The 26,554-nt window shown below is 41.8% G+C and overlaps 1 protein-coding gene across 2 annotated transcripts in view; it reads right to left on the bottom strand.

Moving 5' to 3' along the window:
• The window catches only part of LOC143788214 (alcohol dehydrogenase 1-like), a 124,503-nt gene that overhangs the window by 66,819 nt on the left and 31,130 nt on the right, over window positions 1-26,554 (bottom strand). The window contains exons 1-3 of one of the 2 annotated variants that reach the window (XM_077277708.1): window positions 22,760-23,008; window positions 15,978-16,079; window positions 9,656-9,797 (exon numbers count right to left, since the gene is read on the bottom strand). In XM_077277708.1, the coding sequence (XP_077133823.1) occupies window positions 9,656-9,797; window positions 15,978-16,079; window positions 22,760-22,912 (397 nt within the window). In that variant the 5' untranslated portion in view covers window positions 22,913-23,008. Of the gene's footprint in view, window positions 1-9,655; window positions 9,798-15,977; window positions 16,080-22,759; window positions 23,009-26,554 lie in introns of those variants that run through there. The other variant, XM_077277717.1, reaches the window with a different exon arrangement.

Raw genomic sequence — 26,554 nt, 5'->3', positions numbered from 1 at the left:
TTTTGAGGAAAAAAATATGATTTTTTATTTTTACGGCTCTGCTTTATAAACTTTAACGAAACATTGAGGGTTCAAAGTTCTCATCACATATCTAGATAAGTCCCTTGGGTGGTCTAATTTCCAAAACAGGCTCACCTGTGGGGGTTTCTACTGTTTAGGCACATCAGGGGCTCTGCAAACACGACATGACGCCAGCAGACCATTCCATCAAAGTCTGCATTACAAAACGTCACTAATTCAAAACAAAAAAATAGTTTTCTCCCACATATGGGGTACCAGCATACTCAGGACAGATTGCACAGCAACATTTTTTGGGGTCTAATTTCTCCAGCTACCCTTGGGAAAGTAAAAGAATTGGGGACTAAAAGATAATTTTTGTGAAAAAAAAAGATTTGTTATTTTTACAGCTCTATATTATAAACTATAGTGAAACACTTGGGGTTTCAAAGTGCTCACCACACATCTAGATAAGTTCCTTAGGGAGTCTAGTTTACAAAATAGGGTCACTTAAGGGGGTTTCCACTGTTTAGGCACATGAGGAGCTCTCCAAACATAGCGTCCGATCTCAATTCCAGCCAATGCTTGTTTGAATAAGTCAAACGGCGCTCTTTCCCTTCCAAGCTCTGCCATGTGCCCAAACAGTGATTTCCCCCACATATGGGGTATCAGCGTACTCAGGACAAATTGCACAACAACTTTTGGGTTCCAATTTTTCCATTTACCCTTGGGGAAAAAATGGGGGCTAAAAGATCTTTTTTGTGGAAAAATAATGATGTTTTATTTTTACAGCTCTACATTATAAACTTATGTGAACCACTTGGGGGTTAAAAGTGCTCACCACACATCTAGATAAGTTCCTTGGGGGGTCTAGTTTCCAAAATAGGGTCACTTGTTCAGTGGTTTTCAGTGTTTAGGCACATCAGGGGCACTCCAAAGGCGACATGGCATCAAATCTCAATTCCAGCAAATTTTGCATTAAAAAAGTCAAACAACGCTCCTTGTCTTCCAATCTCTGCCTTTCTTCTAAACAGTGATTTTTCCCACATATTAGTTATCGGCATGTTCAGAAGAAATTGCATTATAAATTTTAGGGTTCATTTTTTCCTGTTACCCTTGTGAAAATAAAAATAAATTAGTCTAAAATTACATTTTAGTGAAAAAAGTTAAATGTTCATTTTTTCCTTTCACAATCCATGCATTCCTGTGAAACACTTGAAGCATTAATAAACTTCTTGAATGTGGTTTTTATCGGCAAGAATTTTGGGTATTTTCTGCCATATAGACCCCTCAAATGTTATGTGGTCCCTTAAAAAACAGTTTTCTATATTTTGTTGAAAAAATGAGAAATCGCTGGTCAACTTTTTACCCTTATAATTTCCTAACAAAAATATTTTGTTTAAAAAATTGTGCTGGTGTAAAATAGACATGTGGGAAATGTTATTTATGAACTATTTTGTGTGACATATTTCTCTGATTTAAGGGCATAAAAATTCAAATTTTGAAAATTGCTAAATGTTCAAAATTTTGGCCAAGTTTTACACAAATAAACACAAGCTATGTTAAATTTTTTTTACCACTATCGTGAAGGACAATATGTCCCGAAAAAACAGTCATAGAATCGCCAATATCCGTTGAAGTGTTCCAGAGTTATTACCTCATAAATGGACAGTGATCAGAATAGTAAAAATTGGCCCGATCATTAACGTGCAAACCACCCTCGAGGGTAAAGTGGTTAAAAAGAGAAAACACAGATGTTTGACAATAAATGGCTGAACCCAACCACTAACCATGCGTGGAGATAAAGTTTGGTGTTATATCATTCACATTCTCTGAAAAAAGGCCAAGATAGCAAACATTCTGCCAGTGCACGTAAACTTTTGAGCACAACCTTACTTACAATTGCTCATTTGCCTCTCAACCCAGTTAGTTTGTCTCTTTTCTCTACTGTATGTAGAAACAGGAAATCTCTTGTCCCTGCAGAAATCATTCCCCTCTTCAACTCCTGACCCAGCTGTTAAATCTCTCCCCTCTGCCTTTGACTTTTGTAGTGACTAATGAGCCATACAGGCAAAATTGATTCAACTAGACAGTTTTTAATCACATTATGTCACAGACTTAATGGAAAAGAGAAAAATTAGCTGAGTAGAAAGGCAAAAAAAAAAATAGTCTGGGTGAGGATGAGGAAAAAGCCAATATGTTAAATGACTTTTTTTCATCAGTATTTACACAAGAAAATCCCATGGCAGACAATATGATCAGTGATAACAAAAATTCCCCATTAAGTGTCACCTGCTTAACCCAGCAGGAAGTACGGCGGCGTCTAAAAATCACTAAAATTGACAAATCTCCGGGCCCGGATGGGATACACCCCCAAGTACTGCAGGAAGTAAGTACAGTCATTGATAGACCATTATTTTTAATATTTAAAGACTCCATAATAACAGGGTCTGTACCACAGGACTGGCGTATAGCAAATGTGGTGCCAATATTGAAAAAGGGGACAAAAACTGAACTCGGAAATTATAGGCCAGTAAGCTTAACCTCTACTGTGGGTAAAATCCTGGAGGGTTTTCTAAGAGATGCTTTGCTGGAGTATCTGAAGAGGAATAACCTCATGACCCAGTATCAGCACGGGTTTACTAGGGACCGTTCATGTCAGACTTATTTTAATCAGCTTCTATGAAGAAGTAAGTTCCGGACTGGACCAAGGGAACCCAGTGGATGTAGTGTATATGTACTTTTCAAAAGCTTTTGATACGGTGCCACACAAAAGGTTGATACATAAAATGAGAATAATGGAGATAGGGGAAAATATGTGTAAGTGGGTTGAGAGCTGGCTCAGGTATAGGAAACAAAGGGTGGTTATTAATGGAACACACTCGGACTGGGTCGCGGTTAGCAGTGGGGTTGCCACAGGGGTCAGTATTGGGCCCTCTTCTTTTTAAAATATTTATTAATGACCTTGTAGGGGGCATTCAGAGTAGAATTTCAATATTTGCAGATGACACTAAACTCTGCAGGGTAATCAATACAGGGGAGGACAATTTTATATTACAGGATGATTTATGTAAACTAGAAGCTTGGGCTGATAAATAGCAAATGAGCTTTAATGGGGATAAATGTAAGGTCATTCACTTGGGTAGAAGTAATAAGATGTATAACTATGTGCTTAATTCTAAAACTCTGGGCAAAACGTCAATGAAAAAGACCTGGGTGTATGGGTGGATGACAAACTCATATTCAATGGCCTGTGTCAGGTAGCTGCTACAAAGGCAAATAAAATAATGGGATGTATTAAAAGAGGCATAGATGCTCATGAGGAGAACATAATTTTACCTTTATACAAGTCACTTGTTCGACCACACTTAGAATACTGTGCACAGTTCTGGTCTCCGGTGTATAAGAAAGACATAGCTGAACTAGCGCGGGTGCAGAGAAGAGCGACTAAGGTTATTAGAGGACTGGGGGGTCTGCAATACCAAGATAGGTTATTACACTTGGGGCTATTTAGTTTGGAAAAAGGTAGACTAAGGGGTGATCTCATTTTAATGTATAAATATATGAGGGGACAGTACAAAGACCTTTCTGATGATCTTTTTAATCATAGACCTGAGACAGGGACAAGGGGCATCCTCTACATCTGGAGGAAAGAAGATTTAAGCTTAATAACAGACGCGGATTCTTTACTGTAAGAGCAGCGAAACTATGAAACTCTCTGCCGTACGATGTTGTAATGAGTGATTCATTACTTAAATTTAAGAGGGGACTGGATGCCTTTCTGGAAAAGTATAATGTTACAGGGTATATACACTAGATTCCTGGATAGGGCGTTGATCCAGGGAACTAGTCTGATTGCCGTATGTGGGGTCGGGAAGGAATTTTTTTCCCCAATGTGGAGCTTACTCTTTGCCACATGGTTTTTTTTTGCCTTTCTCTGGATCTTTTTTTTTTTTTTTTTTTTCAATGTTCTTTTTATTGATTTTCATTAAAGAACAGATGTACAAACATGTATAAAATACAAAAAAGAGAACAGTTAATAGAACGACATTAGATAAACTTCGAGTAAAAGCTCTTAGGACAAACATAGAGCTTTGAGGTCACTCAGATTATATGTAGGTAAGACAATTGTATTATATGAATGATGAGTAGTTGTCAATTGGAGGATACAAAAAACTTCTTTTATATTAAGAGGTAGGAAGGTGTTCCTGCAATCAGACATTAATTATGTTCCGTCTAATAATGCTGGTCGTCGAAAGATAAAAACAACACAATTAAAGGAGAAAGAATTTAGAGAAGAAAAGGAGGTAGAAAAGAAGGGATCAGAATTCAGGGATAAAGATGGGGAGGGGGGGTAGCACCTTGTTCTGCAGTCGGCCTTGTTTAAGGTATGTCTTCAGACATCAGATGTTTGTTAGATCTATAGAGGGCCCAAGGGAGCCATGTTTCTTTGAATGATGGGATCGTATGGTTCACGGAGGCTGCTAATTCAGCTAATCTGTAAAGTTGGTCAATTTTGGATAATAGTTGTGGGAGTGTGGGTATTTTTGTTGATTTCCAGAGTGTCGGCACCAGTAGCTTAGCAGCCGCTATGATGTTGTAGGCTAAGGAAGAGGAGCGGCGAGGTAGATTGGGGCAAATGGGTAGGTTTAAAAGAACAGACTCTGGTGTTAGCTTCAATTTTTTACCTACGATATCCAGGATAGTCGTCTCCACAAGAGACCAAAATTGTTGTAGGATGGGGCAAGACCACCATAAGTGAAAATAGTCACCTGTTCCTTTTTGCATCTCCAACATGAGGTAGAGGTGTCAGGTTTCCAGATTCGGATTTGGGTTTGTGAAGTGTACCACCTGGATACTATTTTAAAGGAATTTTCCTGCGTTTTCACGCAGCACGTGGGGCCATGTGAATTTTTGTAGATGTGTTGGACCTGGTATTTATTAAAAGTATATCCCAAGTCTTTTTCCCAGCTTGTTATATATGCTCTTTTTAAGCAATGGTCTTCAGTCAGGAGAGTTTGGTATAGGGTGGATAGCGTTTTCGGTGGTTTGGATACTCTGGCGCATTGGGTTTCGAAGGTTGTGAGATTTCGGGTGGTGTCGGAGTTGTATTGCATTATTCTCAGAGATTCTTTGAGGGCGTTGTACTGTATAAAATTAAAATTCGGTAGGCCCGTTCGTTTTTTTATTTCAGAGAGGGGCAGAAGCACTCCCTCCCCAACTAGCTGGTCTATGGGTGTGTTTGGGCCTTTCTGGCTGCTATGTACTTTATTGTCAGTTTTAATTGTGTGGGTTAGGACGTCTGAAAGTTTGAGTAGTGGTGATGAAGGGCGTATTAGTATGTTATGTACCTTCGTCCAGATCCTGATGAGTGCATGTTTGAGTGGGTTGGATTGTGAGGGGGGAGGTCGCTTCTTAACATAAGTCATCAGAAGCGATCTGATAGGCTGAAGTGAGAGCTCATTCTCTATCGTAAGCCACTGTTTACTTTGTGTGCCGCATATTAGGTCCACTGAGCGTGCCAATATTGCAGCGTGGTAGTATTTCCTGGCATCTGGTGCGCCCATTCCGCCGTTAGATTTAGCCAATACTAGCGTGCGGTAAGTTATTTGTGGTTTGATATTTTTCCAAATATACTTGAGGAACATTGAGTTCACCTTGGCTAGGTAAGAGTCTGGGATGTGTATAGGTAGCATTTGAAACAGGTATACAAACTTGGGAAGTATTAAACTTTTTAGTATATTTTTTCTCCCTGACCATGATAGGAATTGGTCTCTCCAGGATTGCATGGTGGTCTTAGCTTTGTCAATTAGCGGGTCATAATTAAGTTTAAATAGGTCTTTGTGGTTTCTGGGTATCCTAATTCCAAGGTACATGATGTATTGTTTGGGCCAGGTGAAGGGGTATAATTTTTTCAATTTAGCAAGGGTGTGATGTAGGTATGTTGAGATCTAGAGCTTCTGATTTAGAAAGATTAACTTTAAAGTTTGTTAGGGTACTATATTCCTCCAGTAAAGACATCAAAGTTGGGAAGCTTTTGAGTGGTCTAGTCATCAGAACAAGAAGGCCTTTCTCTGGATCAACATGTTAGGGCATGTTAGGTTAGGCTATGGGTTGAACTAGATGGACTTAAAGTCTTCCTTCAACCTTAATAACTATGTAAAATGAGCAATTATAATTACACAGTGCTATATAATATGATGACTGCAATATATTAAAAAGATAAACACTTTGATGGGAGGGGTGCTTCTTTAACTTGGTAATTATACCACACATTCCCTAACAAATGAAAAATAATTCCAGAATTTCTATTGCTGTTTTTACTGTTTTTTGCATCAGCAAAAATACAAAACTAAAAGTGAGACCACAACAAAAAAATTATGATCAAAAGGTCAAATTTCATCAAAATTCAATATAAATTTTATTAAACAACACATCACAAAATTTAAAGCACATATCACTAGTGTTGAGCATTCCGATACCGCAAGTATCGGGTATCGGCCGATACTTGCGGGTATCGGAATTCCGATACCGAGATCCGATACTTTTGTGGTATCGGGTATCGGTATCGAAACAACATTAATGTGTAAAAGAAAGAATTAAAATAAAAAATATTGCTATACTCACCTCTCCGACGCAGCCTGCGCCTTACCGAGGGAACCGGCAGCGTTCTTTGCTTAAAATGCGCGCTTTTCCTTCCTTCCGTGACGTCACGGCTTCTGATTGGTCGCGTGCCGCCCATGTGGCCGCGACGCAACCAATCACAGCAAGCCGTGACGTAATTTTAGGTCCTTCAGTATTTTAAAATTACGTTCCGGCGTTGTGATTGGTCGCGTTGCGGTCACATGGGCGACGCGACCAATCACAAGCCGTGACGTCACGGGAGGCAGGAGACGCGCGCATTTTAAAATGTGAGACTCCATCATTTTATAGACAATCATCTTGGCTATCTCATACATGAATTTGACTTGCATATGATTAGTTATGCAGATTCTTGTAATTTCACTGCATTGTTAATGTTTTGATCCTAAAAATCGAAATTTTATTTTTATTATTTTGTTAGTATTGTGGAAATCCACCTTTGGCTTTCAACACTACAAATTTTTTCTGGGCATACTCTCAATCAGATTCAAGCATGTCGTGACCGATATCTGACTCTTTTGCACACTCCCAAATTTAGTGCGTACTGGTCGACTTACTTGGGTATGAATTCAGTTTTTTTCAACTCTACACACAATTGTTCAATTGGGTTGGGGTCTGAGGTCTGTGGGAGCCAATCCAGCACCATTACTTTATTGTCATTGAACTATTTTTTCACCAATCTTGACGTATGCTTTGGGTCGTTGTCCTGCTGGAACATAATGTCATCCTTTCCATACCCACAGTACTCTTGTGTACAAAGTAACTTGTCTTGTGGGATACTCACATATAGGTGAGCATTGAAAACACCATCGATCCTGGTCAAGTATCCAAAGCCTTTGGCTGTGAAACAACCCCATATCATCAGGTTTCCGCTACTAAACAGACAGTTCATTCAATTTCTCGATCTGTTAGTCCCTTTTTCTCTTGCTTCTTCGATACCCATTTGCACTCATGAAAACCTAGTGTATTGACTTTTATCTCATCATTCCAAATCAACCGCTTTCAATCTCCTACTGTCCACTTTTCGTACTTTTAGGGTATGTGCAACGTTGCAGATTTGCCTGCGGATTTTTCTGCACTAAATCCGCAGCTCTTGGCAGAAAACGCAGGTGCTTTTTTATGCATTTTTTGCATGATTTTGGTGCGGTTTTGATGCTTTTTTTATGCGTTTTTGTATGCGTTTTTGAAAGCTAAATAAAGATGTATTAATTGAACAAAAAAAAAAGATTTGTGATTTCATGTCTTGTCCAACCTCCTCTTTTACATTTGTCCAACCCACACTCCATTACACACATAGATAGATAGATAGATAGATTGATAGATAGATAGATAGATAGATAGATAGATAGATAGATAGAAAGAATGAGATAGATAGATGTAGATAGATATATCTATGGATAGATGTAGATAGATATATGGATAGTTAGGCTACTTTCACACATCAGGTTTTTGCCGTCAGGCATATATGGGGAGTTTTGAAAAAAACGGATCCTTTTTTTTTGCCGGATCCGATTTGTTTCTCAGAGAGTTGTATTAGCGCCGGATTGCGCCTGATGGCCACACGTTTCATCCATTTTTTGCTGGATCCATAAAAAAAAACTTTCCGGCGGATGGAGAAAACTCACAGAGGAACATTTTTTCTGTCCGGCGAAAAAACGCCCAGCGACTGATCCGGCGAAAAATGTATGAAACTGAGATGTGAAATGATGAATCCGGCCTCCGAATACGGTTTTTCATGCATTTTTTCCTTTGAAATCATGCACATTTTCTGTTCTCTCTCTCTCTCTAAAAAACGGATCAGTTGCATCAGTTTTTCACTATTTGCACAGAGTCCTGGCAGCCCCGCACAGAACGCCGCAGACCCACACACACATACGCAGACCTCGCCTGCACACACGCAGACACGCACAGTCTCCGCCCACACACTTCCCTTCTCCCGATCTGCAGCGTTTCCCCCGCAGCAAAACTTCAGATCTTTTTTACATCTGCGGTTTTGCTGCGGATCTGCCCGACTCAATGCAAGTCAATGGGTGCAGAAACACTGCAGATTCGCACAAAGAATTGACATGATGCGGAAAAAACAGCGCTCCATTTCTGCCCGTTTTTTTCCGCAGCATGTGCACAGTGGATTGGGTTTTCCATAGGTTTACATGGTACTGTAAACCACATGGAAAACTGCTGCAGATCCGCAGCATCAAAAACGCAGCAGATAAGCGGTAAAAACCGCAACGTGTGAACATGTCCTGATTCAAACTTAAGCTGACACTTCTTATGATGATATTGAAGTCAAGGCTTCTTCGCCTTTTTTCATTCTGGACTTCTGTAGCATGCATCGCATGGTACTTGCATGGACGTCAGTGATTTCACTATTATGAAGCATATGAGCCACCTCCACTGCTGTGTTTATTACGCCAGAACTGATAGAGCTTGTGATGAGCTGACTTGTTGACTCCGCCTCCACCTATTGGGTTTTGAATGGATGGACGGACTTCGTTTTGTATTCTTCCAACTGTCACGGCACTCACATGATGCAGTTTGGCAATTTTCTTAGCCAAGAGACCACTATTGATGAGCTGCATTGTGCTGTTTCTCTTTTCTTGGGAAATCTTCTTCATGGCTGCTCCTCGAATCAAACCAGTGACCTTTTCTCTTGGGAATCAACCTAATAATATACTGAGCTATTGGGGACTGTAATTAGGTTGTAATTTGTAATATACAGAAAGAAAAAGATTTTTCCACCACCAGGAGCAAAAGGGTAACAATAAATTGACATAGCAAGAATCTGCTTAACTAATCATATGCTAAATAGTTGCAAGTCAAAATTACAGCATGTATGAGATAGCCAAGATGATTGTTTATAAACTGATGGTAGTCACATGTTCGAGGCTACAGTGGACGGTGAGATATAGGAGCCTGAAAGTCAAAAGTTCAAAACATTGTTACCCTTTTGCTAATCAGTGTACATAGTACAATAATCATTGTATATAGTACAGTATAGATAAAAAGTAAGAATTACCTGGTTTAATTCCAGTTACACTGGATCCCACACTTTCCACTATTCCAGCACCTTCATGCCCTAATATTATGGGAAATTTGATTTTATCCAATCCCCCCCTTAAGACATGTTCATCTGACCTGCAGATTCCTGTGGCTATAATCTGAAAGAAAAGAAAAAGATTTTAAGATCATTATAAACAAACTAAGTGTAGTGCAAAGCAGGGGCAGACAAAGGCCACAAAAGCCCCCCTGTATTATGTGTATTAGGGCTCCACTCTCCCTGTATACTGGTTTATCAATTTACTTTATTCTCTTTATGTTTTATATATGTTATATTTATAACCCTTTTCACATGTACAGCATCCTTTAATTATTAGTGGTTTAAAAAAAAATAAAAATAATTTCCCGTCAGTGCACACACACGCACGCACGCACACACGCACATGCATTTACTTGTTAGTCAAACAAATACACATTACATACAAATGCACATTACACAGTTATATACACAAATACAAAATAAACATATATGTTATATGCAAACATTTACAAATTATATTCACATATACAAATTGCATAGTAAACACATGTCACCAAGCATAAAATATGCACATACTTACTAGACAATGTGCACACATATGAACACTACACATGCATGAACACATTGGATACCCATGAATACATATTATTTGTCAGAAATTTTTATGAAAACATTTCTATATGATACTTTTCTTTTTGTGAGCAGAGCTGGAATTTTTTGGACCAACATTTTGCCATATATACAATGGTGTAAAAAATATTTTGCCTCGTTCATGATTTCTTATTCTTTTGCATGTTTGTAACACTTAAATGTTTCAGATCACCAAACAAATTGAAATTTTAGACAAAGATAATAAAAGTAAACACAAGATACAGATTTTCAATTAAGGTCTTTATTATTAAGGGAAAATTAAGTCAAAACCTACAGGGCCCTGTGTGAAAAAGTGATTATATATGTGATTATATATGATTAAGTGATATAAGTGATAAGTGATGTAAGTGATAATAACTGGTTAGGTCATGCTTAGCAGCAACAACTGTAATCAAGCGTTGAGGAGAACTGGCAATGAGTCTTTTACAATTCTCAGGAGGAATTTTGTCCCACTCATCTTTGCAGAATTGTTGTAATGCATCCACCTTGGAGGGTTTCCGACCATGAACCACCTTTTTAAGGTCAGGCCACACCAAAGTCTTAATTCAGATTTTCTTATGCCATTCAGAGGTGGATTTTTTGGTGTTTCCTTGTACTGCTGCATTACCCAAGTGCTCTTCAGTTTTAGATAAAAAACAAATGGCCGGAAGTTCTCCTTCAGGATTTTTTGGAAGACAGCAAAATTCATGGATTCCTGTACCATAGCATGTCTTACAAGTCCTGAAGCAGCAAGACAGCCCCAGACCCTCACACTATCACCACCATATTTTACTGTTGGTATGATGTTTCTTTTCTAAATTGCTGTGTTACTTCTATGCCAGATGTAATGAGACACACACCTTCCAAAAAAGTTAAACTTTTGTTTTGTCAGTCCACAGAGTATTTTCCCAAAAGTCTTGGGGATCATAAAGATGTTTTCTGGCAAAACTGAGGTGAGCCTTTATGTTTTTATTGCTCAGTAGTGGTTTTCATCTTAGAACTCTGCCATGCAGTCCTTTTTTCCCAGTCTGGTGGAGTCATGAACACTGACTTTACCTGATGCAGTAAGTGTGTCCTTCAGTCCTTTGGATCTCTTTTGTGATCTCTTGGATGAGTCATCACTGTGCTCTTGGGGTAATTTTGGTTGGCCAGCCACTCCTGGGAAGGTTCAACACTGTTTCATGTTTTTACCATTTGTGAATAATGGCTTTCACTGTGGTTTTCTGGAGTCCCAACGCTTTATAAATGGCTTTATAACCTTTTCAAGACTGATAGATTTCAATTACTTTGTTTCTCATTTGTTCCAGAATGTCAGCAATCAAAACCAACAGCTCTTGTGAACCAGGTGCCAACTCTTCCTTCTGAGACATTCAGCTCACTGAACAGTTTATTGCTAACCCAGATACTAGTACCTGTGTTATTCCAGATTGTCTCCACCCTGAGTTTCTGATTGGCTCCACCCTGAGTTCCTGATTGGCTCCACCCTGTAATCTCCTGATTGAACACCCTACTTAAACCTGGCATTGCACTTCCTTCCTTGTAAGATTATTGAGCTCCCAGTCTTTAGTCAAGCTCTCTTTCCACCTGCTGTTTGGTCTAAACTATACTGTTGCTCCCAGGTTCCAATATCTGGCTAATTCCAGACTTCACAACCTACTTACCTTTCAAACTATACTGTTGCTCCCATGTACCGACTGGCTAATTCCTGACTACTCGGTCTGCCAGTGCTGCTCCAAGTAGCGGCAATATCACTACTCCAACTCACGTCAGTTCATTGCACAGAATTTCTTTGGATTGTGACATGATGTCTAGATTTTGTGGATCTTTTGGTCTTCTTCACTTTGTCAGGCAGGCCCTATTTAAGTTATTTCTTGATTGAGAACAGGTGTGTTAGTAATCAGGCTTTGGTGTGGGTAGGGAAATTGAACTCAGCTTCCCAAAAAGTGATAGACCACAGTTAATTTTTGTTTTCAGGGGGATCAGTTTTTCACAAAGGGCCCTACATTTTGTGTTTATTTGTGTTATCTTTGTCTAATATTTAAATTTGTTTGGTAATCTGCAACATTTAAGTGTGACAAAACATGAAAAATAATAAGAAATCAGGAAGGTAGAGGTATATTCCTCTCTAAATGTATATTTGAACATACAGATGTGCTCAAAAGTTTACATACCCCAGCAGAATTTTTTCTTTCTTGGCCTTTTTCAGACAATGTGAGTAATAGCACCAAACTTTATCTCCACTCATGGTTAGTGGTTGGATGAAGCCATTTATCATCAAACTACTGTGTTTTCTCTACTTAAATCATGATGACAACCCAAAACATTCAAATAATAATAATAATCTTTATTTATATAGCGCCAACATATTCCGCAGCCCTTTACACTTTAACAGTTTCAAACACAATAGTCATAAGTAACAACGTTAACAATACAATAATTAAAGCAAAATAAGACGACCATGCTCGTGAGAGCTTACAATCTACAATGAGGTGGGAGAGATAAAAGTACAGGTGTGTATTTACAATGATGGTCCAGCCATCTTGAGGGAGTGGGGATAGGTGGAAGTAGTGATTGGGCTACACACACATGTGATGCCCGCTAGGGCCATGGGGTGCTCGGCACCTGGTCGGACGATTCTTAAAGGGGTCATCACGGCAGCAGTGACCCGGTGTGTGGCCCTGGGTGCACAATAAAAGTGATGAGGGAATGTTTGTAGGGGATTTCATGTGATGCCACCTGTGGTGTTTGGCAATGGGTAGCTGATGCTGCTTAAGGGGACCACTGGGGCTGATGGTGTCACAGCTGTGATGGTTCTGCTCCCCACAGGTGGAGCAAGGCCCCAGGGTTCCGCATACAGTCTATCAGGGATCGTGGATGTTGGGGTGCAGGAATGAGGGTGTGAGAAATGACTGGAGGACACAAAGACTGTAGTTTCTTTTACCTTTAATGGCAGATGCAGTCCGGGGCACTAGTGACAGGTGGTCAGGGAGATCCGGGCAGCCTGGAAGCATTTTACGGTCCACCAAGCCAGGTAGATTTGGAGGCATTCCCTCTGCACTGCTCCCTAGGTCTTTGGTGCCTTAAGCTCCCCACAAGTCCCTGTTACAGTCGGTCCATGAAATGGAACATTTCCCCGTATTGCAGGCAGCTTTAGTCTGTTCCAGGTGTCAATCCCTCGTGGTGACTCCAGGCTCTTGTATGCTGCTATACTTCAGGGTGTCAGCTGGGGCCAGGAGACCTGAAATCAGTCGTAGCTCCAATCCCCCAGGTTCTCATCACTTGCCTCTTCCTCCTTCACTGTCTGCTCCCCAGACTAGGCTAATTCCACCTTCAGGCCAGAACTTATAAGGAAGCTCCCCTGAAATCATGTGTTAGAGCTCCCCCTTATGGTCTGGAGTAGGAAACTGTGATGCATGCTGATGTTACCTAGTAAGGGGACCCCTCCTTGCTTCCAGGCATGACATCACCCCCTGTGAGGGAGGCAATGCCACTGTGGCAACCGGACTCCTGAGGTGCCACACACACACACTTACATATAAAATGACTTTGATTAGGGAATGTGATAGGCCGCTCTGAACAAATGTGTTTTGAGAGCGCGCCTAAACTATGCAAATTGTGAATGGTCCTAATATCTTGGTGAAGAGCAATCCAGAGGATTGGAGTGGCATGGGAGAAGCAGGCATAAGCATAGGCAGATGCCTGTGAGTAAGGACATAAAGTCCGAAACGCATCAGGCGTGCGGGGCATGTTTGCCCTCAGACATGTAATGACATGTATGTTTTTAACTTTTTGCAAGCAATGGTTTAAATAGAAAGACTAAATTTGTATTTTTATGGATATCACCTGATGCTGGTTTTTCCTCTTTGCCTGCATTTACAAGTGGACTCCAGCCACATTGAACCTGGCACCCATGGTCCTGTGATACTCTAGTGAGCACTGAGAAAATCCTTTTTCCCCTTTTCCCATGTTGCTTTATTTTCTCAGATGGTAAAGTTGTCCAGTCTTCTTGGCAAAAAACCTCCAGTTCCTGTAAATTCCTTGGCTGTCTAGCATGAACTGCGCACTTGAGATCTCCGCAGAGTGGCACAATTGTACATGTTTGTAATTTTGTTCAGGGTTTGGGTTTTCCATGCATTTTTGGTTGATTCATCATTTGCTATTTAAAAAAAAAAAAAATCACAAAATTTGAATGCTAATTTACTCTAGGCCCCAACTTGGAATGAATGTATGTGTGACTCCCCAGGGTCCTGGTTGTCACAGTGGCATTGCTTTCCTCATGGGGAGAGTGACGTCACGCTTGGAAACGATGGAAGATTCCTTTTAACAGGTAATTAGCACATACAACACCGTTCTGACTCCAGGCCAGAAGGGGGAGCTCTACACCCAACTTAAGGGAAGCTGCTCTCTCTAGTTGGGAGGAGAAGTCAGTTGCTGGGCAGTTGGGAAGAATTAGACAGTTGGTGCCGGACAGCAGACTGGAGCAGTCTGAGGCAGAAGGACGGGTGAGGGGCCTTACAGCCTGAAATGCTGTAGCTCCTAGATGGCAAGATACAGAAGGAAGAACAGCCTTTAGCTAATGTGCTGGAGAGCGAAGCACAGGAGTGTGACAACAGGGGAGAATAGCTGGGACTTGGCTACATCCCTGATTGAGCGCAGACACCGGTAGCCGAGGCTTTTGTGGGATTCTAAGACACATAGCATAAACCGACAGCACAGCTGGATTATATATCACCTGTTCGCCCTAACACCCAAGAGACACAGTGACACATAGAGCCCGGGTCATGATAGAAACCCTGTAAAAAGGCTTGAGTCACCTGTCATATGGGGTTTGTGTCCCAGTTCAACAAAGGACAGAGATAACTGAGAGGACCTTGCTGCAAAGCCATAGGCAGTAAGGGACTATAACAACACAGCACTAGAAGGAAGGCTTTTAAGTTCACCTGATAAAGCTGGACTCTGAACTCGCTTCCAAGCCACCCGGACCCTGCCTGTACCTGTGATCTGGTGCCCTGGACTGTGGCTTCCTGCTACCATCAGTAAACCAGGTAAAAAGACTGCATCTTCCATGTATTCACCGGGAGCCCTGGGGACCTACTTCACCTGTGGGAAGTTATACCATCTGGCTGCCATAACATCACCCCAGAAGACCCCTTTAAACAGCGTTGGTCATCCCTGACCGAATACCACAGGTGGCGTCACGAATATTCCTTATTTCCAAAACCCCTTTAAAGACATTCCCTTGAACATGGGCGCCAACGGCCAAGGACTGGGTCGCCGCCACCGTGACACATCCCTTTAAGTAATGGACCCAGTACCGAGTACCCCCACGGCCCTGGCGGGCGACTCATATGTATGTTTGAAATTGTCTCTCAAATTTTGCAACATTGTAGTTTACCATGCATCTTTTTTAGGTAAAAAAAGTCACAAAAAAAGTTATAGACAAAAATAAAGAGCACTTTTTATTTAATGAAAAATTGATGAACCAATGAGCCATTTTTTTATAATTTAATGTTAAAAAGTTAACGAATACCATGAGTTAAGGAATTAGAAAAGTTACTTAAAAATACAAAATTATGAATTGGCTTCTATTATGTTGCAATGGGTAACAAAGCAAAATATTAAGCTCATATTTTATCAATCTTATGTATTTTAAAAGCAGAACAGAGTTTACCTTGATGCGAACTTCATGTTCTCTTGGTGGTGCAACTTCAATCTCCTCAATAGTAAAAGGTTTGTTGGGTTCCCAACATACAGCCGCCTTACATTTAATAATCTATAAAGAAAAAGATCTTTTGAAAAGTTCATTTTATAATGATTCTGATTTTTTGCAAGTCATACACAGAGGTGCACCACACTCATCTGACACTCCCTATGGGAGGTGGAGCCGCATATTCATCACTGTAATGAGCGGCACCACGTGACCGCTCATACAGGACAAGCTGCGGCACTGAGAAGAAGCATCATTGGAGCTGGGTGAGTATTTTAATGCCAGCCGGCGGGCGCACAGGGGGTGGGAGGCAGCAGGTGACAAGGAACTTTATTTTAAACAGAAAAATAATAAAAAAACATTGATTTTTCTCCTTCTCTCGAACGCTGCTGGAGAGAAGGAATGAATGCCGGCTTCAGCACCACATGCAGGGGGGACAGCGCTTAACTCTAGTGCTGTCTCCTGCACTGTCCGTGTGGTCCTCAGTCGGCACATGGGCGGCACACGGACAGCATCCGTGTGCGGTACGTGTTTACACGGACCCATTGACTTTAATGAGTCCGTGTGATCCATGCGCTCCCACGAACACTGACATGTCTCCGTGTTTTTCAAACGGACACACGGTCCATGAAAACACGCTGACATGTGCAGAGACACATTGATTTTAATGTGTCTACGTGAGTCAGTGTCTCCGGTACATGAGAAAACTGTCACCACACGTACCGGAGCCACTGACGTGTGAAACAGGCCTAACAGTGTGGGAAATGTCCTGAGCTCCATGCCTTCCCAGCCAGATGTCTGATTCCTATTTCTAAATTTGCCCTGAGTGCTCCTACCACCACATCTGACAAAATCACAATACAGCTATGCAGTTGAATTATACAATCATAATCTTCATCTTCTCCAGTTCATATCATTTGAATGCAAATTGAAAGTCATCAATGCAAATGATTAACTATTATGACAGTGTGGACGACTGTATAGAACACTAAATCAAACTGATGCTGTTGCTGTCAGAGGTGACATCATCCCACTATGACAGGGAAGAGTGATGTGTCATATATTTACTAAGGCCCTCCAGCTCTTTCACATTAATACGCTTGCCAGGTGAAAAGGAGGCCAATTGTGACTTACATTTGACAGAACTACTGCCCGGACGGCAGGTGCCATTGGTAGCTATGTTGCGATCGGCTTTCACATATTAAACCTCAATATAGGAATTTTTTGCTTTATTTTGTCTTTTACACTATCTTCTTGCTGCACCTTTTTCTTTTACCATATATTTTGGATAAAACTTTAATTAACTTTGGAAAATCTTTTTAAACTCAATTATTTAACCCTTGCAAAGAAGGGCATAACAGGAAATGCTAACTAGATATGTGGTTATACAGAAAGCAAAATGCGGCAGCACATTGTAGTATAGGTGTGGCATATACATTTTTCTTAATTTTTAGCATGCAACAAAATGTTAGGTATGTACATGTCCAAATAGCTGGCATCTGTCAAATTGGTGTGGCATGTATTGATGTAAAGTTTGATTACTAATGAAACAGGTGTGCAAAAAATTAAAAAAATAATTGCATCTGACAAGCACACTTTGTGAGTTAGAGGCTATGTGCACACGTTGCGGACTGGGGTGCAAAGTACTGAAGTGCGCAGGTGCCGGGCCTCTCTGACCTTTCCGGCGCCTGCACACTGCAGTACTTTGCTCTGCCCTCAGCAGGGCAGACAAAGTACGCCTGCGCCAGAGTCGCAGCATGAATACAAGAAGAGGACGTCATCATAAGAAGATGGGAGGCCCCCGGACAGGACCGCAACGCCCATCAGGCTGGACCGCACCAGACCGCCCCTGGGTGAGTATAATCTAACCTCTTTTTCTCATCTTTCAGGATACATCTACATGCTGTAGATAAGTCCCTGATGTCGGTGGGCTTAGCTCATCTTCGATTTTGGGGATGACAGGTTCCCTTTAATTGCACACTTTTTATTTATTCTATAAGGTCAAGAAAGCTGCAAGCTTGAACATTCATGAGAATATGCGTTTTTGTAAATTTTGAGTAGAATTTAATTCTGCTAAAATAAATTAGCCCAACTCTACCCAGGATAATTGAGGAGCTAGAATTCCACATCAGACAAGAATAGGGCAATATTGCTCTCCCTAAACTACAGCAATTCATCTCTTCAATTCCCCCTAGATATTTCCACACTGTTATAAAAAGAACAGGGGTTGTTACACAATGCTAGACGAGGCCCTGCCCACTTTTTTAAAATGGAAATGTAGCAAGCTCATGAACTCCCTCTAGTGGTACTTAAATTATGTATCATGTCTTAATTCTTATATCTATATCATTTAATCATTTATTGATTAAATTCCCTATATTTATGCAGAAGAGTTGGAGCTCTGCCATCAGAAAAACAAAACTAAAATTACTATGAAGATATAAATGTGTCCACCTTGACTTTTTCAACAAATCTTGTTAAATATTTCAATTTTACACATTCAGTGTCTTATTGTGACAACAATGACATGCTAAAAACATTTTGACAGGTTGAAAGGTGGTTACCCTTGATGAGCGAGTCAAAAAAAGGGTCCAAAAGCATTTAATATATATACAGCAGTGCAAGCCGTGTATGGTGGTGTTCATATGTAGCATTAATGCTGTGGTTTTTTGCTGCTTCTTAACTTCATATTTTTTTGTAGGTGTTCACACCAAAACACACAATAACAGTATTCTCTGATTATTGTATTTTTTGCTTATTATTTATATGTTTTCATCTTTATTTGAGGTGCAGAATTGAACCAGCATACTTTAACTACTCAACCCACCCTACTCAACCCAAGAGAGCAGGCCCCAACCACAGATCTCCACGCTGACGATCTGGCCAATTACTTCAAAGAAAAAATTGACCACATTCGACAAGAAATCATCTCCCAATCTCTTCATACCATGCACTGTCCTCCCTCCCCCACTGCATCTAGTTCACTCTCTGACTTTGAACCAGTTACAGAAGAAGAAGTAAGCAGGCTCCTTGCATCTTCTCGCCCGACCACTTGCACCAGTGACCCCATTCCGTCACATCTCCTCCAGTCCCTTTCCCCGGCTGTCACCTCTCACCTAACAAAAATATTCAACCTTTCCCTCACTTCCGGTATTTTTCCCTCCTCATTTAAGCATGCCATCATACATCCATTACTTAAAAAACCCTCCCTCGACCAAAATTGTGCCGCTAATTATAGACCTGTCTCTAATCTTCCCTTCATCTCTAAACTCCTCGAACGCCTGGTCCAGTCCCGTCTTACCCGCTATCTCTCAGATAACTCTCTTCTCAACCCTCTTCAATCTGGCTTCCGCTCTTTACACTCTACTGAAACTGCCCTCACTAAAGTCTCTAATGACCTACTAACAGCTAAATCTAATGGTCACTACTCCATGCTAATTCTCTTGGATCTCTCCGCAGCATTCGACACTGTGGATCATCAGCTCCTCCTCACTATGCTCCGCTCCATCGGCATCAAGGACACTGTTCTCTCTTGGTTCTCCTCCTATCTCTCTGACCGATCCTTCACTGTATGTTTTGCTGGTTCCTCCTCCTCTCACCTTCCCCTTACTGTTGGGGTTCCTCAAGAATCAGTCCTAGGTCCCCTCCTCTTCTCTTTATATACTGCCCCTATTGGACAAACAATCAGTAGATTTGGTTTCCAGTACCATATCTATGCTGACGACACCCAATTATACACCTCTTCTCCTGCTTTCACGTCGACCTTCTTAGAAAACACCAGTGATTGTCTTACCGCTGTCTCTAACATCATGTCCTTACTCTATCTGAAACTGAACCTGTCAAAAACTGAACTCCTCGTGTTCTCTCCCTCTACTAACCTATCTTTGCCTGACATTGCCATCTCCGTGTGCGGTTCCATCATTACTCCAAAGCAACATGCCCACTGCCTTGGGGTCATCCTTGATTCTGAGCTTTCATTCACCCCCCACATCCGATTATTGGCTCGCTCTTCTTATCTGCATCTCAAAAACATTTCTAGAATTCGCCCTTTTCTAACTTTCGATTTTGCAAAAACTCTTACTGTCTCACTTATTCATTCTTGTCTGGACTATTGTAACTCTCTACTAATCGGCCTCCCTCTTACCAAACTCTCCCCGCTCCAATCTGTCCTGAATACTGCTGCCAGGATCATATTCCTCATCAACCGTTACACCGATGCCTCTACCTTGTGCCAGTCATTACACTGGCTACCCATCCACTCCAGAATCCAGTACAAAACTACTACCCTCATCCACAAAGCACTCCATGGCTCAGCACCACTCTACATCTCCTCTTTGGTCTCAGTCTACCACCCTACCCGTGCCCTCCGCTCCGCTAATGACCTCAGGTTAGCATCCTCAATAATCAGAACCTCCCATTCCTGTCTCCAAGACTTTACACGTGCTGTGCCGATTCTTTGGAATGCACTACCCAGATTAATACGATTAATCCCCAATCCCCACAGTTTTAAGTGTGCCCTAAAAACGCATTTGTTCAGACTGGCCTACCGCCTCAACGCATTAACCTAACTATCCCTATGTGGCCTATTAAAAAAAAAAAACATAATCAGGTTCCTCGCATCATGTTCTCATACACTTTATGCAGTTAATAGCACTCTGTGTCTGTACTGCTACATACTTAGGCTGTTAACTGGTTCATGCAGCTTTACATGAACACCCGAGCCTTACACTATGGCTGGTCCAAATAACTAAAGCAATTGTTACCATCCACCTCTCGTGTCTCCCCTTTTCCTCATAGGTTGTAAGCTTGCGAGCAGGGCCCTCATTCCTACTGGTATCTGTTTTGAACTGTGATTTCTGTTATGCTGTAATGTCTATTGTCTGTACAAGTCCCCTCTATAAGTTGTAAAGCGCTGCGGAATATGTTGGCGCTATATAAATAAAAATTATTATTATTATTATTAACCCCTTTCTGCCAGCTGACGGAATAGTACGTCAGCTGCAGATCCCCTGCTTTGAGGTGGGCTCCGGCGGTGAGTCCACCTCAAAGCCGTGACATGTCAGCTGTTTTGTACAGCTGACATGTGCGCGCAATTAGCGTGAGCGGAATCGTGATCCGCCCGCGCCCATTAACTAGTTAAATGCCGCCGTTGAAATGCTGACAGCGGCATTTAACTAGCGCTCCCGGCCGCGCGGCCGGAATTGCTCGCACCGCTGACCCCCGTCACATGGTCGGGGGTCATCGGTGCATTGCCATAACAACCAGAGGTCTTCTTGAGACCTCTATGGTTGTTGATGGCCGATTGCTTTGACCGACACACTGTGGTCGGTGTTCAAAGCAACCCTGCATTTCTGCTACATAGAGGTGATCTGTGCTTCACCTCTATGTAGCAGAGCCGATCGTGTAGTGTATCCTTCTAGCCTCCTATGGAGGCTATTGAAGCATGCCAAAATTAAAAAAAGTGTTTAAAAATATAAAACAAATAAAAAATATATAAAAGTTCAAATCACCCCCCTTTCGCCCCAATCAAAATAAAAAAATTAAAAAAAATCAAACCTACACATATTTGGTATCGCTGCATTCAGAATCGCCCGATCTATCAATAAAAACAAAGGATTAACATGATCGCTAAATGGCGTAGCGAGAAAAAAAATCAAAACACCAAAATTACATTTTTTTGGTCACCGCAACATTGCATTAAAATGCAATAACGGGCGATAAAAAGGACCTATCTGCACCAAAATGGTATCATTAAAAACCCCAGCTTGGCACGCAAAAAATAAGCCCTCACCTGACCCCAGATCACGAAAATTGGAGACGCTACGGGTATCGGAAAATGGCACAATCTTTTTTTTTTTTTTTTTAGCAAAATTTGGATTTTTTTTTTACCACTTAGATAAAAGAGAACCTATACATGTGTGGTGTCTATGAACTCATAATGACCTGAAGAATCATAATGGCAGGTTAGTTTTAGCATTTGGTGAACCTATCAAAAAAGCCAAACAAAAAACAAGTGTGAGTTTGCACTTTTTTTGCAATTTCATTGCACTTGGAATTTTTTTCCCATTTTCTGTTACACAGCATGGTAAAACTAATGGTATCGTTCAAAAATACATCTCGTCCTGCAAAAAATAAGCCCACACTTGGCCATATTGACGAAACATTAAAAATGTTATGGCTCTGGGAAGGAGGGGAGCGAAAAAAGAAAATGAAAAAATGAAAAGAGCTCCTGGGATGAAGGGGTTAAAGCATTTTTTAATTTACTACGGTAAAGCTGCGCTTAAAATGCATCTCCATGTTTTAGATGCAGTGTCATCATAGAATTCTGTTGAGAAAAAAATGCACCCAAAAAACGCCCTGTTCAACCTCATCTTTACTATTAAAAAATGCAGGATTTTTTTGAAAAAATTAAGCCACAATTTTCATGCTTTTTTGTGCCTCATTACTAGTAAATCAACCCAATAAAATAATTATTTGGCTTAGAGTTTATAATCTAGATTATAGCTACAGAAAACTTCTCTGAATGAGATTTTCAGAAATCTATGCACATGCTGTAGAAACAATGATATTCTCTTGTATTAAAGGATTTTTATTTGCAAAAAAATCTGCTGCATGTGACCACACTCTAAAAAAATAGGCATAAAATAGTTAGACACCGACAACCAATTTTTGGAGTTCAAAATGACTACATAGTTGTGTGTTACCAAAAGTTTGAAAACTAAATGTATAAAATGTTATGGACTTACTTTTCCATCAGTTGCCATTTGATTTGTCCTTCTGTGCACAATCCTTACTAACAAAAGACTAGTTTGATGAACAGAGAACATCTGATTAAAGTTATTTATTAACTGACAACATTGCTGACCTAAAAATGGCTGAATGCCTAGAACTCCTATCATGATAAAAAAAAAATAAAGAAATGCCAGAGAAAGATTGCAAACAAGTAAAAAAGAGACTAGTAATGTCCACTGTTATTCATTAACCCCTTAGTGTCGTAGCCAATTTTGACCTTAAATAGGTTGTCCACCTTTGGGGACATTTTATTTCTTACATAAATGCGTGCAATTGAGGATAAAATATAATTTAAGCAAATAGTTCTCATTAAAAATTTTGCGCACTTTGCCTACTGTTTTCTCTGTTTTATGGCTGATTCCCACTTGCGATGAAAGCGGAAGATTAAAAATGCGTGTGTTCATCTGTGATTTTTTATCCAGCTCAGATCACAATCAGACTGGAAAAAAAATCACACTAGGGTTGAGCGACTTTTACCTTTTCAGGATCGAGTCGGGTTTCGCGAAACCCGACTTTGTCAAAAGTCGGGTCGGGTGAAATCAGCCGATCATTGCGAAAAGTCGGGGCCCGACTGAAACACGAAACCCAATGCAAGTCAATGGGGAATAAAAGTCGGCAGTGAGTGGAGGACAGGAAAACACCTACAGAGCCTATTTTAATGTCAAAAACATCAATTATTGTTACTTAAGCTTGTCAATCTTAATTAACCTTATAATAATAGTTAGGTATTCAAAATTGGGGGTCATTTGGTTAAAGTTGTGGGGGGGGCTGGCTCAATTTTTTCTTGGGCCCAGGAAATGTGGAATACGTCATGGCGGTGGAGCAGGGAGAGGTAAGTATTTCAACTTTGCAAGTGCTGTGATCCAGAGCAAGCAGGGGGGCCCACTCGTTCACATTGGCACTGGCACAGGGCCCCTCAAAGTACGGCGTTGTGTTTGATGGCGGGGGCGCTTCCCACCGGCAGTGACTTTTTTGCGTACTATGATGGGCCCTGTGACAGTGACGTCGCCAACGAGTATGCCCCCCCACCTGATGAAGGAACCTGCACTTTCATATGCACCTTCCTCTTTGTCCCTGTGTAAGGTGGTATAGTATGTGGGAAGGAGGACCTGACTTTCAGCAGGGTCAGATTCTGGCTGTGTAGAGTGCAAGGGGAATGTAGTGGTCTGGGTCAATGTACCAGCAGACCCATCAAGCAGTGGCTGGGTAATAGGCAGGATGAGGAGGAAACACAGATATAGGCCCAAAATAAAAAAGGAGGCTAAAAGCAGAAAAAAATTGGTAACAAGAGTAAACAGGCAGCATTGCTTTGTTCAGTGGAGGACAACAACAAGCAGCAGCAGACACCGTTAGTAGGGCCCAACCAAACTAGTAGGCCAAATACAGTTTCAAATTCTAAATACAGGCCGAAAGCCTGTAGATTGAAACTCAGCTTTGTTTCTTTGAGGAAACCAAGAGGCAGCAGCAGACGTCACTAGGCCCAAACCAAGAACCAGGCCAAATGCAGTTTCATATTGTTGATAGAGGCCGAAAGCCTGTAGATTGAAACTCAGCTTTGTTTCTTTGAGGAAACCAAGAGGCAGCAGCAGACGTCACTAGGCCCAAACCAAGAACCAGGCCAAATGCAGTTTCATATTGTTGATAGAGGCCGAAAGCCTGTAGATTCAAACTCAGCTTTGTTTCTTTGAGGAAACCAAGAGGCAGCAGCAGACGTAACTAGGCCCAAACCAAGAACCAGGCCAAATGCAGTTTCATATTGTTGATAGAGGCCAAAAGCCTGTAGATTGAAACTCAGCTTTGTTTAGTAGAGGTAGAGTGGGCGCACCCACCTGTCCAGGCAAACGGCACTTGCACGGGTGCTTGCGCCAAGTGGTGACCACGGTCCTGTGGGGGGAGTCAGCCCATTTAGGGAGGTATAAAAATGGCCTATGGTGGACATTCAGCAGCTGCAAATGGAGGAATTGGCAAAGTCAGTAAGAGGAGGGCAAAAGCGAGTCATTTATCACCCAAGCTACATGTCAGCAGGGGAAGGTTGGGCAAAAGAATTGGCAATCCATGATTGGTTCATTTTAATGAAGGTTAGATCATCTACATTTTGGGTAGCCAGATGTGTCCTTTTTTCGGTCAGTATTGAACCAGCAGCACTGAAGACTCTTTCTGAAAGCACACTGGCAGCAGGGCAAGCGAGCTCCTGTAATGCATATTCTGCCAATTCAGGCCAGGTGTCTAGTTTAGATGCCCAGTAATCAAAGGGGAATGACCTGTGAGGGAGAACATCGATAAGGGATGAAAAATAGTTTGTAACCATACTGGACAAATGCTGGCTCCTGTCACTTTGAATAGATGCAGCAGTCCCTGTTGTGTCAGCGGTCATTGAAAAATCACTCCACAACCTTGTCAGAAAACCCCTCTGTCCAACGCCACTTCGGATTTCGGCACCTCTAGCACCTCTGTCATGTTTCCCCCTACGGCAAGTGTGAGGACCATCACCGCCTCTGTGTGCTGGGAATGCCTGAACCAAATGGTCTACAAGAGTTGCTTGTTTGGTAGCCAATATTTGCTCAAGGTTCTCATGTGGCACGATGTTTTGAATTTTCCCTTTATAGCGTGGATCCAGGAGGCAGGCCAACCAGTAATCGTCATCGGTCATCATTTTGACAATGCGGGGGTCCCTTTTTAGAATATGCAAGGCATACTCAGCCATGTGGGTCAATGTTCCTGGTGTCAATTCACTGGTCCTGCTGGGTTAAGGAGCACTTTCTTGGAAATCCACATCACAAGTGTCCCGCAAGAAACCTTTACCTGACCTTGCAAAGCCACCAGTTTCAAGTGGCCCCTGAGAAGCATCCTCCTCCCATACATAGTCATCCCCATCATCCTCCTCCTCATCCTCTTCGACCGCCACCTCGTCCTGGACAGTTCCCTGACCAGACAATGGCTGACTGTCATCAAGGATTCCCTCCTCCTCGGCTGCAGACGCCAGCTCTTTGATGTGCGTCAAACTTTGCATCAGCAGACGCATAAGTGGGATGCTCATGCTTATGATGGCATCGTCTGCACTTGCCAGCCATGTGCATTCCTCGAAACACTGAAGGACTTGACAGAGGTCTTGTAGCTTGGACCACTGCACACCAGACAACTCCATGTCTACCATCCAACTGCCTGCCCGTGTATGCGTATCCTCCCACAAATACATGACAGCACGCCTCTGCTCACACAGCCTCTGAACCATGTGCAGTGTGGAGTTCCACCTTGTTGCAACGTCGATAATTAGGCGGTGCTGTGGAAGATTGAGCGATCGCTGATGGTTCAGCATACGGCTGGAGTGTACGGGCGACCGGCGGATGTGCGAGCAAAGTCTTCGCACCTTCAGGAGCAGGGCTGGTAACTCCGGATAATTTTTAAGAAAGCACTGCACCACCAGGTTCAAAGTGTGAGCCAGGCAAGGTATGTGTTTGAGTTGTGAAAGGGCTATGGCAGCCATAAAATTCCTTCCATTATCACTGACTACCTTGCCTGCCTCAAGATGTACACTGCCCAGCCATGACTGAGTTTCTTGCTGCAAGAACTCAGCCAGAACTTGTGTTCTGGTGTGTCTGTTGTCGCCCAAACACTTCATTTCAAACACGGCCTGCTGACGCTTCCCACTAGCTGTTCCGTAATGGGACACCTCGTGTGCAACACTGGCAGCTGCGGATGGAGTGGTCTTGCGACAGCGCTCTGTGGATGAGCTTTCGCTTCTGGAGGAG

Source organism: Ranitomeya variabilis, chromosome 1 (assembly GCF_051348905.1).
Source record: "Ranitomeya variabilis isolate aRanVar5 chromosome 1, aRanVar5.hap1, whole genome shotgun sequence".
NCBI classification, from domain to species: domain Eukaryota; kingdom Metazoa; phylum Chordata; class Amphibia; order Anura; family Dendrobatidae; genus Ranitomeya; species Ranitomeya variabilis.
This window is presented reverse-complemented; position numbering and strand designations above follow the sequence as displayed.